Genomic DNA, 17,894 nt, shown 5'->3' with positions numbered 1-17,894 from the left:
ATGGATTTTTTAATCCCCGTTGAGATAGTTAAATTTAAAGAGTTAAATTTAATGAACAAAGAAGTTGGACTTCTTATTTAAGAGTAGCGGAGTAAGATTTCCTAAAATGACATAGGGATGGGCATTTTTGGAAATCACTGAATTCGGATTCAGAAAAATTTATCATGACTTTAAAAGGTGCAGAAATGGTTTCTGTGCACATTGGTGAAATCGGTTTATCAATCGGAGTCATGATGACTTTTATATTAATTTCTGAACATGCGGGCTTTGCTTGTCGGGCTTGAACTTATGACTAATGGGCCCTAAGCTGTTAGCGCCCTACATTATAAATAAGTTATTGCAGTACAGAAATTACACACAACAGGTCACAAAATTATTTTCGAAAAAACCCTATTTTTCTAAGTGTGGCCGCCGCCCCCCCTCCCCTCTGCTCGGAAAAATCCAGTCTGTGAATTTTGAATTACAGTATGGTTTAACGGATCAAATTCGTTAATTCTCTTCGTAGAAACTTCTGATAGACTTTCTAGTGCAATCTATCAGAGGGATTAATTATCCGTTCGTGGACCTGATTGAAGAACAGTTCGTCCATCAGTTCCAGGGATATACAACAAGAGCAGAGCAATCTGTTGGTGTCCATAATCTCGATTCGAGATTGAAGGTAAAAATTTATAATTATTATTTAAATTTTTACACACACAATTTAATCGTTAAGTTTTGATACCCATTATGGAATCGTTCCATATAAAATTTTTAAACTTCCGCTGCACCGGGTATCAATTCTGATTGATCTGATCGCCGTTCTCCAACATCTTTGGTAGCAATCAACTACAGCCCTGTATGTAGTCAGAAGGTCTATCCCAATGATACAGTCGAAGTCATCCATGGCTAGGATCATCAGGTTAGCACTCAACTGATGTCCCTCAAAATCCAAAATGCAACCCATCACTAGACACATAGCTAAAACCGCCTGAGCCATAGGTGTTGAAACTACTAGCAATACATCTAAAGGAATATAGGGCAGTCTAAATTTCTTAGCGAACCGTGCCAAAATGAATGAATGAGATGCACCAGTATCGATCAGAACACATGCAGAAAAACCACATATACTAAAGGTACCTGCAATCATGCAATCACTATCAGCCTCTGTCTACTCCTGGTTCAATGCAAACACTTGCCCCTGGGTACGTGGGCGCAAAGAAGAATGACCACGAATGCAAGTCTGAGAATGCTGCCGTTGCGGCTGCTGGGGACTGCTGGGAACTGTGGCCTGATAACCACCACCACTCCCTTAACCACTCGCTGCTCCCATAAAGTTAGGACAATCCCTCTTCATATGACTCATCCCTCCACAAATAAAACAGGCACCAGTCACACGAGCACATTTTCCTGGGCGATGCCTCTACCTACACTGCTAGAAAAGATCCAAATTCTATCTACCGAAACGATGCACTCTGCCAGATCCTGAAGAAGAAGAAGAAGAAGAAGAAGAAGAAGAAGAAGAAGAAGAAGAATAAGAAGAAGAAGAAGAAGAAGAAGAAGAAGAAGAAGTGCCACCCTGTTTCTTGAAAGACTGGGCTCACGAACCCAAAGAACTAGTCAGTCTGGAAGAAAGCAAAGACCTGTTACTCCGATTGTTGTCCTCTTCTTGGAGACAACGTCTCACCAAGCCCTCGTAGGTCATGTCACTCCCAACAACCACGAGCTGATGAATCTCAGGGTTGAGACGCTGAAGGAAGAGATCATACTCTGTACTGGCAGCAAGGTGTGGGCAGTAGGGTAGAAGATCGAAGAACTTCTGCTAATACTCAGTGAAGGTCATCGTCTCCTATCGCAAACTCAACAACTCACTCGTCTTCGCCTTTTGAAGAGCCGGAGGAAAATAAAATTTCTCAAAAGCTGAACGGAACTCGGTCCAAGTAGCTACTCCTCGAGCTGCTACAATCGTTGTAGAAATAGATCTCCGCCATTTTCTGGCTTGACCCTCCAAGAGAAAACCAAGTGTTTCCATCTTTTGCTTCTCAGTGCAACGGTACTCTTGGAAGCAGTTCTCCATTCGCTCTAACCAATCCTCAGCAACCTCTGGAGTCTCGCCACCCGCCAATGGCTTAGGGCTCATCTGCAAAAATCGGTGCATGCTAAAATGTCTACGCTCTTTGTGGTGTTCACGGCGCCGTCTACGACCATCTCCATCTCCCCAGCATCCACCTCCGCTGTCATGGCTCTCGTTGTAGTCTGCCAACTGTCAAAGGACAACAGATATTATTCCAATCCTCTTTACTAATTCCCCAATGCATGCTCTGATACCAATAAATTTAGAGACCCAACTCGGATCCACTATGTAATCAGAGTTTAAGTTTGCGCATGCATAATAAATTAAATTCAAGCGTAATAGCATAAAATAATATACAACAAATCCAATCAGCAGAATACAACCGACGATAAGAACCTAGCATAAGTCTATTATACAACCAAATCGAATTTGTGTATCGAAATCCCTAACTACTACACTCACTATGAAGCCCTCGCACTGTCCTCACTCCTGGTGCAAACCTCCTGGACCATCAAGCCTCAGACCTGCCCGGCCACCAAGGTATCCAAGATACACAAACACAGGGGCGTGAGCGACTATGCTCAATACAGAAGTAATGATATATAAAATATATGCAACACATAAATGGATTTAAAACCGTGGTAAAACAGTCTGCTCAGGGGAGCCAAATAAATACACAGTATCATTCTAGAGAGTGACTCTGCGGGGTACTCGTATATTCTACTATCACTGTAGCGTCTACCCCGCCGTCGCGGCATCTCCTAGTGATAGACAAAATATGGGGCTGAGCCTCCCCTCACCTGACTCGAATCCATAGGGAATCACCCTCGTATGGAAATTGTCACGACTCACCTCTCACGAGATGCAGTCCCATATATAAAAACATGCATGTGCTAAAAATAATAAAACATGGTAAACATATAGCACATACAATGCAACACATATATCATATATCATGCCGGATATCTCGGTCAGTACTTACGTTTCTCTATCAAGGGTAGGTCAATCCTAGTACACCGCTCTAGATCCAAGCCTACAAGTCCACGCTACTGCGTCTACAATGTAGAATACTCATGCATCACTATTTAAGCTCTAAAAGCCTTAACTAAGCTATTACATACTCCTAAATATTTTTAGGAAGCCAAAGCTATACCTACATCATTCGTCAGCCCTCTGCTGTCGAGTGCCCCTACTACTAGGCCACAACTCCGCTATGACTATTGGAACGCCTTGCCAACTCTGGAATATGCCTAGAAGCTAGGAGAAAGCCTAAATGTACTAAGAATCAAGAGGAAAGGAATTGATCTCGGTGCACCAAATGAGGTCTCGGACCTGCATTTTATAGAGCTCGATTGGGCAGTCCGATATGCCCATCGGAGCGTCCAATCGCTACATGCATGCCACGTGTCCTTCCAGCACATCGGAGCCTCCGATCGGGACATCGGATTGTCCCATCCCCCATTAGTGACATCATCCCTTACTTCACCTCACTGACTTCATTGCTGACATCACGTGTACAGCTGGCTGCCAGAGTTCGGAGCCTCCAAACTCCGATCGGACCGTCCGATCGCATCGGAGCTTCCGATCCTCCAAGCATAGCTTCCGATATGCCATTTACATAATTATATAATTAATTATGATTAATCCCTTAATCACCTTATTAAGGATACAGGTTAATACAATTCTCATGTCGGTTAGTACAACTCCTGGTACTAATAGTCTGAATCGAATGGTTATATCTGTCTCACGGCTTAAGACAGTAGTCCCAGTATTCAAAACGAGAATATGGTTTATTTCTTACTGGCAAAAGCAAGTCTTATCATATCCTGACTCACTCGTCTTGGTGAACACAAACGGAGAAATCGGATATTTGCGAAGTACTCAAAACTCTTCCCCGATCTAGTTTACTCCCGAATTGACTCCGTCGAAATAGTCACGTCAATGTTCTAGCGCATCAAAAGACACCCGAGAAGTGACAATAATCCCACCAGACCAAAAAAAACTACAGGTCCCATATCCCAAATCTGATAATTAAATTTTATCATGTTAGAGCCCATTGAAAAAAATTACACTTGTTCTTACAATACCGCAGCTCCGAATCAAACGAAGAGACTGTAAGAACATACTCACATCGCAGAGCAAATCATTCCTTGAGCGAACCAATAAATCTCACATAGCTAGTCTCGAAAAAGCCTCAGCTCACTCATCAGTTCACTAATGTACACCACTGTCCAAGACGACTAACACCACTACTACTAAAAACGTCTCACTCCGAACAAAATTCAGCTTAGAAATTTTATCTGATCGTACTTAGATTCCAACGATCAAACATCTCTTACTCTATCCATGATAAGGATATTCACATTCTGTCAATTATACAAAGCCACCAGAATCTCTTGATTGTAAACACTCTAATGGTATGCGTTAACGGTCTCCCAAGGGTGATATTACCTTTTTAAGTCCTAAAGCACAACCAGCTCCCAGAATTCTTAACTTGTATCATCTACTGATAGCAAACGACAACAGCTTATGCTCAACCTTAAAATATCGATATGGATCAACATACTCTTGAACTTAGAGTTCCCTTTGATCAATTTTGGTAGGATCGGTTGGTATGAGTACTAAATTCCTAAACTGGATGTACTGTATTAGTTGACCCATGAAAATGAAAAACTAAGCTCAATTGAGGTTGGTAAATTGAGCTGCTTATTTTCTCGTATGTCGATGTTAATTGGCAAACAACTAATATGTACGGAAGGAGGCCAACTGATAGATTAGAACTAAAGTCAAATGAACAAATTGAATTTGTGAGTTAGTGAGTGTGCTCGACTGAAATGTGTGTAAACTTGGAAGGTAAAAACACAAGTGTTTTTTTATGGATGTTCGGATCTATAATATCCTATGTCACCCCTTATTTCACCTCGAAATGATTGACTCTAGAAGACTTTATCTATTACAATACTTTGCAACAGCCCAATCCAAGACTAGGGCTTACCCAACTGCCTATCTCAGAACTCCTAGACTCAATCTCAAGAACTCAGCCCTTGACTGATTTTTGTTACGATAGTAGTGTTTGACAGTTCACTAAACTAATATATTACAAGGTTACAACTCGATAAGCTTTGCACAAGATGTTACTTTGCTTGATCAAATATAACGATATGCATGTAGTAACCCGTGTAGTGACCCTTACCGAGATCACCTAGTAAACAGAACTTAGACATGCAATTAACTTAATAAAACAGTAATCAGAATTAAACTGCGGAAACCATAAACAATATACAATCCCAAGGAAAGGAATCTGTAAATACCAAAATAGTTATACAACCAAATCAAATAGCTTTATCAACCCAATACAAAAGAATAAACCTAGACGAAGCTCCAGCTGGCCAACAACTGCCTAGCCCCTCTTGGATCCACCCGCCTCATCCAATCGCAAACCTGTCCCATGGAATAGGATGTCCAGAAACACAGAGTACGAGATGTGAGAATATAACGCTCAGTTTGGCGGACAACTGCTCATCCCGAAGAGTCTGCAATACTAACCGCAATTGAGAAACATGCTCGTTCGCATTGCGCGAATACACCAGGATGTCGTCAATGAAGACCACGAAAAACTTATCCAAATACTCCCTGAAAACACGGTTCATCAGATCCATAAATATAGCTGGCGCATTAGTCAATCCAAATGGTAACACTAGAAACTCGTAATGCCCATGGCGAGTACGGAATGCAGTCTTGGCTACGTCCTGACCTCGGACTCTCATCTGATGATACCCAAACCTCAAGTCAATCTTGGAGTAAACTGAAGTACCCTACAGCTGATCAAACAAGTCATCAATACGAGGCAAAGGATACTTGTTCTTCACAGTAACTCGGTTAAGCTGCCGATAGTCAATGCACAACCGCATAGACCCATCCTTCTTCTTTACAAAAAGAACAGGAGCTCCCCAAGGTGATACACTAGGATGAATGTAACCCTTGTCCAAAAGATTCTGTAACTGATTCTTCAACTCTCGCATCTCTGACGGAGCCAGACGATACGGTGTTCGAGAAATAGGCAAAGTACCTGACATCAACTCTATGCCAAACTCGACTTCTCTAGCAGGAGGAAAACCCGGAATCTCATTTGAAAATACATCTGGGAATTCATCCACAACCGGAATACTCTCCATCCCAATGCTCTCAGCGGACAGATCAACTGCATAGATAAGGTAACCTTTCCCGCCAGAGTCTAGAGCTCGACAGGCTCTCAAAGATGATACCAAAGGCATCGGGGGTCGCGCTCCCTCTCCATAGAAAAACCAGCTATCACTCCCATCCAGATGAAAGCGTACTAATCTTTGATAGCAGTACACTGAAGCTCGATAGGTAGTTAGCATATCTATCCCCAGAATACAATCGAAATTGTCCATCGCAAGAACCATGAGATTCGCTATCAAAATGTTCCCTTTGAACTCTAAAGGGCAACCCATCACTAGATGCTTAGCCAAAGCAGACTGACCCGTCGGAATAAAAACAGAAACTACTACGTCTAGTGCAATGCATGGTAACTTATGCCTCTTAACAAAATGTGCAGAAATGAAGGAATGAGATGCACCAGTGTCAATAAGTAAAAGAGCAGGTATACCATAAAGAAAAAATGTACCTGCGATAACCTTCTCATTCTCCTCCACTGCCTGGTCATGTATCAAGGTAAACACCTAGCCAGAAGCCCGCAGCTTCAAGTGAGAACTCCCAGCAGACTGTCCTTGCGACCTCTGCTGAACGGTAGCCTGAGAACTAGATCCTGAACCAGAACCGCCTCCCCCAGATAGTGGGCAATCCCTCCGAAGATGACCCACCTCTCCACAATGGAAACAAGCTCCAGAAGCTCTATGGCACTTGTGTGACGGATGGTTCTTCCCGCAATGGTCGCACTTCTCCTTCTTCCCAAAACGAACAACACAAGCAGAACCAGAGGAAGAAGTAGATCCAGACTTCTTGAAAGACTGAGCACGGGGACCCAAAGAACTCGCAGGCCTAGACTGAGGGAAAGACCGGTTCCTCCGAATGCTATCCTCTGTGTGGTGACAGCGGCTCACCAAACCCTCGTAGGACATGTCGTCACCGACCGCCACACGATCATGGATCTTAGGGTTAAGGACCTGAAGGAACAGATAATACTTCATCTCAGAGCTGTCAGCAATCTCGGGGCAATAGGAAAACAGATCAAAGAACTTCTGCTGATACTCCTCAATAGACATGGCTCCCTGATGCAGACTCAGTAACTCACCCGCCTTCGTCTGACGGAGTGCATGAGGAAAATACAGCTTCTGAAAAGCTGTGCGGAACTCGGCCCAGGTGGCCACTCCTCTTGCCGCAATAAAGGGTGCAGAAGTAAACCTCCACCACCTACAGGCTCGCCCATCCAGAAGATAACCAAGCGTCTCCATCTTCTGCTCCTCGGTACAGCGATACGTCTGAAAAGTCATCTCCATGCGGTCTAACCAGTTCTCCGCATCCTCCGAAGACTCGCCTCCGACCAAGGGCTTAGGACCCATCTGCAAGAATTGGCGCATGCTGAAACGATCCTCATCACGACGACGATGATGACGTTCCCGATGACGCTCACGATCATCATCTCCCTAGCGTCCACCTCCACTACCATGGCTACTCTGATCATCGTAGTTCGTCATCTACAAAAGTACCTCACGATTACCTTATGCAGAATCTAAATCCCAAGAATACTATGCATGCTCTGATACCATAAATGTAGTGACCCTTACCGAGATCACCTACTAAACAGAACTTAGGCATGCAATTAACTTAATAAAATAGTAATCAAAATTAAACTGTGGAAACCATAAACAATATACAATCCCAAGGAAAGGAATCTGTAAATACCCAAATAGTTATACAACCAAATCGAACAGCTATATCAACCCAATACAAAAGAATAAACCTAGACGAAGCTCCAGCTGGCCAACCACTGCCTAGCCCCTCTTGGATCCACCCGCCTCATCCAATCGCAAACCTGCCCCATGGAATAGGGTGTCCAAAAACACAAAGTGCGAGACGTGAGCATAAAACGCTCAGCACGAGAGTATGAGTATACATGAATGCAAGTGAACCGCCTACTGACTAGAGGTCAAGAATAGATAACAGAGACAGACCGGGCCCTGGTATGTAGCATGCTGTGTCGTCGCTTCAGGAGGTGACTCACATACCGAAATACTAGTGGATACGCCGGACCCAAATCGATGGAAGTCCATCCACTAACAGGATAGGGTAGAACCCTACTAATAGATATCTCAAAGGAGATAGTACAAGATGCAAATGTATGCAACATATAATCATAGCATATAAATCATGCAGTCACATAATACATGCATACTTAGTCAGGATATCTCGAACAGTACTTTCGTAACTCAAATACTAGGCAAGTGCTATCAGCTCTAGGTCCACGCCTATAATCCGCACTTCACTGCCAAATGATACTAATATCATTATAGTGCTCTAAAAGCCTTTACTAAGCTATTGCATACTCCTAAATATTTTTAGGAAGCAAAAGCTATACCTTCGTCCGTCGTTAGCCCTTTGCTGTCGTTGCCTCAAAACTAGACCACAGCTCCGCTGCGACGTCTGGATCGCTACGCCACTTTCGGATTCCCCACGAGACACCTAGAATTCCCTAGATCTGAGCTAGAAGACTAAGGAATCGAGAGAGAAGAGTTGAATGGTGTGACTGAAAGTGAATCTCGGCCCTCCTATTTATAGATGGAGTTTGGGCCGTCCAAACCATGCTTCAGAGCGTCCGAACACGATCGGACCGTCCGATCTTGACTTCGGGCCGTTCGAAAACAATAATACGTCATTGCTTACGTCAGCACAATGACGTCATCCATGACGTTTGTCGGCAGAACGATCGGAGCTTCCGAACTGAAAGAGTTGATGCCCCGCTATCCAACTTGTGGCTAAGGGCTTTAAGAGTCTCCTTTTGTAAACAATCTTTGTTTAATATAATATACGTTCTTTAAATGGCGTTCACTTTATCTTATTATTATATAATGATATACTATTGTTATTTTGATAAAGACCTTGAATATACTAAAGTAAGATGAGATAGTGAATATAGAGAGATCACTGTCATAAAACACATCTTATGTTCATGTATATTCTAAACAGTTTCTAGTCAATTGAAACATACACAAATAAGGATAAGGATCGCTCGAGATTGAGACTAGCATTTGCGATGCCGAGTACCACGTTTCATTGGTATGGAACATAGAGATGTTCGAAGCATGCAAATGGATATTCATATGATGAATGATCGAACTACCCTATTCGGACTTTCCAAGTGGTTATCACTTATCGAGTGGATATAGTCCGCGGTTTTGGTTGTACACCATTAGTCCTTATTACTTGAAACATCATTGAGACTCTATATGTTAGTACTGTGCTTTGACTCGTTTACCGACTCTATTAGGTTCATCAGGTGTCGGGATTGGATACAGTTATGACACATATAGGAGTCGATGCTTTGTTGTCAAGGATTCACCGCACACTTGCAAGTGTGGATATCCTATGCAATCTGAGGAGATATTAGTGTGACGAATCTCTGGCCAGAGTACATGATGTGTTTTAGGTTACTTGGTTTCCTAGTAGCACATGCGATGTCACTATTTGATCTTCAAGATGCATTGCATAGTTATCGAATCTCGAACGACTCTCGATGTACCAATGGTTGTTGATTCGATCGGGATATATGGATGAAGGGGCCGTACTGTACGCTAACCAAAATCTACTGGTTCTTGCAGGCACTATCAGTGATACCTAAGGAATCATGGGGCGATGTTGCTAGACGCTCTTACCATGATTCGATGGGCAAGTTGGAAATTGTTGTTCCGAGTCACAAGGAGTTGTGAGCCCACGGCTAGCTGTATCCCTGAACCATTGAGGGTCACACAAGTAATGGATTTCTAATCCCCGTTGAGATAATTAAATTTAAAGAGTTAAATTTAGTGGATAAAGAAGTAGGACTTCTTATTTAAAAGTAGAGGGAGTAAGATTTCCTAAAATGACATATTGATGGACATTTTTGAAAACCACTGAATTCGGATTCAGAAAATTTGTCTTGACTTTAAAAGATGCAGAAATGGTTCTGTGCACATTGGTGAAATTGGTTTATCAATCTGAGTCACGATGAATTTTATATTAATTTCTGAACATACGGGCTTTGCTTGTCAGGCTTGAACTTATGACTAATGAGCCCTAAGCAGTTAGCAGCCTACATTATAAATAAGTTATTGCAGTATAGAAATTGAGAAAAAAGGTTCACAAAATTTCGAAACCTAGAGAGCCTCTTCTCTAGAAATCGGCTGCCCCCTTCCCTCACAGTGTTCGAAATTCAGTCTGCAAATTTTTGAATTTGCAGTCTGATTTAACAGATCATATCTGTTCTATGTTAGAAACTTCTGATAGATTTTCTAGTGCAGTCTATCAAAGGGATTAAACTTCTGTTCGTGGACCTGATTGAAGATTTGTTCGTTCATCAGTTCCTGGGATATACAACAAGAGCAGATTAATCTGTTGGTGTCCATAATCTCGCTTCGAGATTTTAAGGTAAAATTTACATTGTTTAAATTTTATGTTATCAATTTTAATCGTAGGAATTTGATACTCATGATATGGAATTGTTCCATATAAAATTTAAAACTTCCGCTGCAACGGGTATCATTTTTTCCGATCCGGAGAACGACCGTGTTCCAACAGTGGTATCAGAGCAAGGTTGTTCTCGGATTTTACGATTAAAATATTGTTCAATTGTACAAGCCTCGATTTTTCAGAAAAATAAAATGAAAAAAAAAATTTAAGTTTCCGGGGTGCTGCCCGCTGCCCGAAAAGGCAGCGGGCGGCCGCTGCCCTGCGCGCAGGGTGCCTAGGCGCAGCTGGGCTAGGGCAAACATTGCTGTAAGGCCCGAAAATATTAAGTTCTTAATTACGGGATTTAAGATTTAAATTCCGAAAATGAGAAAAGAGTTATTTGAAGAAGTTAAGAAATTAGAGATTTCAATTTCGGGTCAAAAATATTTAATTTGAGGATTTTTGGATTTTAAGATTTTAATATCCGAAATTTTTAAATTAAAAGATTACAAATATTTGAATTGATATTTATGGAATTTAAGATGTGAATTCCAAGATGATAAATATTAAAGATTGAATTTGAGGATGAAATCCGAGGAAGGACACATTTGCAAATATTGAGTAATTCAAGGACTAAAATGCGATAAGGTCCGAAATGATTTAATTTTAATCCGAGAATATTTAATTTGAGAATATTTAGAGTTTAGAATTAAATTCTAATATTCTTAAATTATTTAGGATTGAAATTGAATTAAATCGCTTGTCCGGGGACTGAATTGCAATTATGCCAAAGTTCATGGACCAAAATGAAATTCTCCTCAACTTGACATATAAAACGTGTAAAGAAAGGAAAAGGAATCAGAATGATCAGAAGAACCGAGAGAGAAGAAAGAAGGGTTCCAAAGCCAATTTTCGATTCTTTAAGCCCCGATATCTTTCGACCGCCCGGTAGAATTTTCAATTGATCGTATATTTGCGATCACAGCTCCGAGTGCTTCATTTTGAAGTAAGTTTTATGAAGTTCTACCATGTTTGAATTTTAAGTTATTTGTAGAATTAAGATTTGATTGTATAAACGTGTTCTAGCATATACGACGATAGCATATCTAAGACGGATCGAGAAAAGATCGTCGTTTGGACATGTTTTGGAATTTTAAAAGAATTTTCGAAATTCTGATTTTTATGAGTTGTTGGCCATGTGTATAATTGAAATTATTGGTGATGATATCATGTATAAATGATGGCATTATTGATGTCCAAGCTTTCGAAAAGACCGAGTTCGATCCGTTACGCCACCAGTTCGAGATTTTGACTTGTTACAAAGTCTACATGTGTAGAGTTGTTCTTCACATTTATGATTGATGAATTAAATATGAGATTATGTTGAGAATAAAGATATGATGATATTTGAATCGAAAGACTTATCGGACTCGGATAGTTGCGACGTCGGTTTGAATTCCGATCGTATTAGCAAGATTTGAATTGTATAAGCTTTAAAAAATCATCGATTCAGATTGGAAATTGATGTTTCGATATGTTATAATCTATTTCAGATTTGAATTGAAGATTATTGAAGTTGAATCGACGAGTTCGAGTTCGAATGACTTTAAGTGTTTGAAGTTGAATCAAAAATACCTTCAAGTAGCAATGATTGAAATGAGCAAAATTGTATGACCGATTTGGCTAGTTTTGAGATGATCATAATTGGAAACAGATTCAAGATATTTGAATCGCGATGAAAGGTATGAATCGACATTATTCATGCCAGGTAGAACAACTCGAGAACGTGGTGGTTTTCGAGTTATCCTGAAATCACATACTTAGTTGTTTCAGTGCTCTTATGTGAGTTATATGAGTTTTGATGCTTTGATTGATTATGTGATTATATGTTCAAGATGTTTTACAGTCTTTAATGCATATAGCTTATGTTGCATTCATCTTGAACTCCAGCCTGTAAAGCATAAGGGCAGATTAGCCTAGATTGCAAAATGACGTTTGGAGAATTATAGTTGAGTGGCATGGATTTCAGCCTTCGCTTTCAGAGCCAGAAGACTCTCTATAATTGCACCAAAGTCAGAGGATTAAAATACTTGATGCCGCCTCGATTGGGAGTGACGGCGGTTTGATAGTTATTTTATTCCTCGGGATCCCAAAGAACCAAGCTTTATTGATATCAGATTTGACAGCCTATTCCTTGGCACATGCATTGCATTTGTGCATTAACCTAGAGTTTTATATGGTTTAGATTATGCAGTTATAAATTCTAGCATGTTATGATACACTATTCTAGATATGAATGTGTGCTATTGCTTTAGATGAATCATTATGTGTTAAGAGTTTAAGCATCGATGATGATTCTATGATTTACATGTTCTTACGTGTCTTATGATTTTAGAGTTTTATAGCATATAGATTCCATATGCTTTCATGATGTATATGCATGTCTTTCATACTGAGATTTATTCTCACCGGAGTTATCCGGTTGTTGCTTTGTTTGTATGTGTGCATTGCATCAGGTTGGGGGCATGAGTGAGTAAGATGTGACTTGGATAGCACGAGATTGAAAGATTAGAAGTGGAGATTCGGGTTTTAAGCAGCTGATATGTATTGTATACAAACATGTTAGAAGACAAAAAATCTTGTACATGTTTATGTGAATCCTAGTTTATATTCAAGAATGATGTATTTGAATATTAGGATTTATTTTTCAATGCATGTATATTATTTGGTAGCTTATCAAAGAGTATATTTATGCATGTTCCTTGGTTGACAATAAGAGTGTTTCCTGCAGATTTTCTGGAAACACAGCTCGCTCGATCGATAGGATTTCATCGATCGAGCGAGGCCTTTTTGTTGCTCAACAGAAGGTTGAAATTTTGGGCTCGCTCGATCGGTAAGATTTCACCGATCGAGCGAGGCCAAAATGGGTGCAGGCCGAGAGTTTGAATATTTAGCTCGCTCGATCGGCAAAGTTTGCCCGATCGAGCGAGGGGCCTTCTTTTAAAAAAAAAAAATTTAGCTCTTGGTTTATTATTCATGTATTGTTTGATTAATTTTTAATTAATCATGTATTGCCCTAAGATGAGATTAGCAACCCGGGTCCCCACAACAGGTGGTATCAGAGCATCAAGTCTTGGACTAAGCTAGAAGTTGAGAGGGGTAGATTGAGTCACATGCATTTATAGTATTGCATGAGTTTGCTTTACTTGCGTTACAGAATGGTATGTGACTATGATTACTTGATGAACACTATTTGCTTTATTGAGATAAGAATTACATGCTTATATGCTGATATGTATACTTGAGTTATTGAATTCATTAGACTAAGTGAATTCGTTTTAAGCATGTAATATGTGAAAAAGCATGAGACTTTGCAAGCATGTGTTCTATTCAGAAGCATGAGAGTATATGTATGTTATTTATAATCTCTGCCATATATAAAGCCATATATATTGCTTCTGTTCTTGAATAAGACAGATTATGCAGAGAGCATGAGAACCTCAGACAGAACAGAATCACAGACAGAACAGAACACTGGTGAGGTAAGTTTTTGAGCCGATTGTACTGAGGAGTATGTTAGTTGAATAACTCCAAAGCTATGAATCATCAACTCAGAATGATACAGAATATGCTATGTCTAGAAAGGGGTTGATTTAAAGAGCTGGATCAGTTGTTCAAGAGAAGAATATTCAGATGAACATAGAATCAGCTTTATTTTATATCAACTTCAGGACTTAGCAAGAAGTTGGTGAAGCTGCCAGAAGAAGTACTGAAATTTTTTGGCAGGTAAGTAAACAGAATTGTTACTTTCCGTATATGCTACAAAAGATAGAACAATAGACTTTGCAGAATAGAAGCATAAGTTGATTTCAAGCCAGTAATAGAAAACGAAATCATGAACCGGTAGTACGAGGCAGAGTTGAATTGTTATTCACGCCTCTGTAATTGTGAAAACCTATAATCATCACCTTCACTAAACTTTCATAGCAGTATAGCTATGAAGCAAGCGATAGTGACAATAACAGCAAAGATTGACGTAGTCTAAACGCCAGCAGATGAAGACATATAAGCATAACTCCCCCAGCTGAAATAGATCAAGAGAAAATTTGAATGACAGATAATGTCATAAGCAATAAGTGATGAAACTTAAAATTTGTAATTATTTATATGTTTAAAAGTGTGTTTTAAAATTAAAGTTTCATTAAAATTATGAAGTTGTATTATTTTTGTGTTATGTGTTTATATTTAAATATTTTACTAAAAATGTTGTATTTTATGTTTTGCGCAGGTTTGGTAAAAATAAAATTACTCAAGCTACAATGGTCATATTGGAGTAATCTCAAATCCTGTAGAATTCCAAAAGAGGCATCTTCAACTTTGTAGAAGACAAGAAATTCCAAAAACCTCATTAAGATGATCAAAATAATCAAACATCAAAATGGAGACAGATTTACTTTTATTATGACCAGCTTGTAGTAAAAATATCATAACTATTTCACCTTTTACCCAAAAGAGGTGAATTATATGTCCAAACACATCTACACAAAATATCCTACGTGTTCTATGTTGAAAAAAAAGGCTGAATCGGTGGTCTAAGGCATCACACATGCCAATTAAAGTTGGGTCATGGTATTGACATTCAAGGAGACAAGCACCCACCAACTTTACTATTTCACATTTAATGAGCCTTGGACTCTTGCTCTCATTTGGCCTATAAATAGATGTGTTTTATAAGCTTTGTAGGGTGCAAAAGTGTATAGAAGTCCTCATTTGTAAAATAAATATTGTGTGTGTGAGAATAAAAGTTTGAGTGTGCATATTTCTCAAGTTCAAGTATGAAATTTATTTTATCCTTACTCTTGAGTTTCATGTTCATGGCAAGCTAAATCTTTTTATGTCAAGGTGAAAAGGTTTCATTGTTGGTCAAGTAAGATTGTTTATATTTTGTATATTCTTCTCTTTTTCTATTTCTATTTTGTTTTTTCTAATTGATCCTTATTTGTAGGTATAATTTTGGAAGATTTGTTGTTATCTATTTACATCAAATGCTTGGTACCTTGAATGTGGTTACCTTGATTTGTTGTCAAATATGATACAATAAATACTACAATAATTATATAATATAAATATAAGTATCTATTTATAATAAAGTCATATATATTATTTAGACGATAGCGTGACACTGTCGGTTGTTCTAAATAATATATTGTGATTTGAACTAACATTTACTTTCTCGCATCTAACTTTTAATTTATCGCAACTAACATTTACTTTTTCGCAACTAACATTTACTTTCTCGCATATAACATTTATTTTTTCGCATCTAACTTTTACTTTATCGCAACTAACATTTACTTTTCCGCAACTAACATTTACTTTCTCGCATATAACATTTATTTTTTCGCAACTAACATTTACTTTATCGCATCTAACATAAAGTCATATATTTTATTTAGACGATAGTGTGGCTCTGCCGGTTGTTCTAAATAAAATATTGTGATTTGATCTAACATTTACTTTTATGTCAATTTATATTTATGCATTTATATATATATTATGGGTACCATGTATTAAATATCGGCTGATATTAATATAGTGGGAACTATATTATATGATATACTTGTTTAAATATTTAATTGTTCTTTTTATGTTTATATTTATTCATCTATATATATATTATGGGTACCATGTATTAAATATCGGTTAATCTGATATTAATATAGTGGAAACTATATTATATGATATACTTGTTTAAATATTTCATTGTTCTTTTATGTTTATTCTTATTTTAGTTTCTTTTATTTATTTTTATTAAGAAATCTTAAATAAACCAACAATGAACCTTTGAAGCCTTGACAATTTTATAATTTGTGTATTTGAAGTTTCATAATAATATTTCCATCTATAATATATCATGCTAAAATTAAACTTACAGCATCCTCTCCGTGGATCGATCTCGTACTCACGAGTATATTACTTGCAGACAACCTACACTTGGGTGAATTACAATTTAAGTTGTAGCAATAAGCAAGTACAGAAAATGAGGCTCAAGTTGTATCAGATAAGAATATTACAGGTAAGTGAGTTAATTCCAGTTAACCGCTTATATATTGATTGCAAAGTATACATTCATAGATCAGTAATTTGTTATGCTATAAGCCATATCAGATGAGCCTTTATTCATCATATTTGCTGAAATTTTTGCCTTTGAGTAGATGGAATACAATTGTAAGATTAGTCATAGAAGATGAAATACAAAATTGAGGAAATAAGATTGAATGTGCTGATATCAGGCGTGAGATAGTAAGCTAGAATGCATTATAGATATTAATGCAATAACTGAGTACCAGTTACCAGTTGATTGAATCCGTGCAGCAATAGAAATGAATAGAAATTTATGATATGAGTTTCAGACATTAGATTTTGTTATTTTGGTACTGGTTATATCACGTTTGACCATGGAAGAATGTCAGTAGAAGTTTAGTCGATATATTGAACTAGTACAGAAGTAACCTAGAATTGACAGCTATGTCAATGGTTAGAATGTACAGAAATAGTTCAATGACATATATCGATTTTTCTACGACATGAATGCAGTTCTATATAGAGTAAGATCTAGTACGAAAGTATTATGACAACTAGTATAGAAGAGCATTACTTGAACTGAAGAATTTCAGAAACAGTTAGTAGATTGAGTCGAAAAGAGTTATGTAGTACCGAAATGATGATTAATTTCATGACAATAAGTTATGTCGAAAAGATTATATTCGATTATTGTCAGTTAAAAATTAATAAATGAACTCATATCAATAGAGAATAAGAAAAATCAGTTACAGTTGAGCTTTTTCTTCAATTTTGCTGAAGCTATTACATCATAGAAATCATGATTCTTGAATTTCTTGATATCAATTCAGAGGTTGTGTTATTTGACCTCGATTGATATTGATTGACTCTTATTCTTTTGCTAGAGTCTACTTTGATTCATTCGCTGTAATTCAGAATATTTGATTTTGACTGACATTTCCTTGAGCGAGTTCCTTTGATTTGAAATTTAAGAATTATTGATTATTTGATGTGTCTATTCAGTGTATCTTGATGTATTTGGCTCGTAACTGATAGAAATTCAGATTCAGACTATTAGCAAGATTTATGGGTTTTAGCTAATTGCTGGATTTATTTGGTACAGATCTGTACTTATTGAATATCTATGCTTGGCAGA

General features: G+C 38.3%; 1 protein-coding gene across 1 annotated transcript in view; it reads right to left on the bottom strand.

The window, feature by feature from the left end:
- Window positions 1–1,825: 1,825 nt before the first annotated feature.
- LOC140889864 (uncharacterized) overlaps window positions 1,826–17,894 on the bottom strand; it is a 53,523-nt gene continuing 37,454 nt past the window's right edge. The window contains exon 7 of the mRNA XM_073297602.1: window positions 1,826–2,239. Coding sequence (XP_073153703.1) covers window positions 1,826–2,239 — 414 coding nt within the window. The remainder of the gene's footprint in view (window positions 2,240–17,894) is intronic.

Source organism: Henckelia pumila, chromosome 3, assembly GCF_033568475.1.
Source record: "Henckelia pumila isolate YLH828 chromosome 3, ASM3356847v2, whole genome shotgun sequence".
In the NCBI taxonomy this organism is placed as follows: Eukaryota; Viridiplantae; Streptophyta; class Magnoliopsida; order Lamiales; family Gesneriaceae; genus Henckelia; species Henckelia pumila.
The sequence above is the reverse complement of the archived record's forward strand: the minus strand, read 5'-3'. Positions and strand labels throughout refer to the sequence as shown.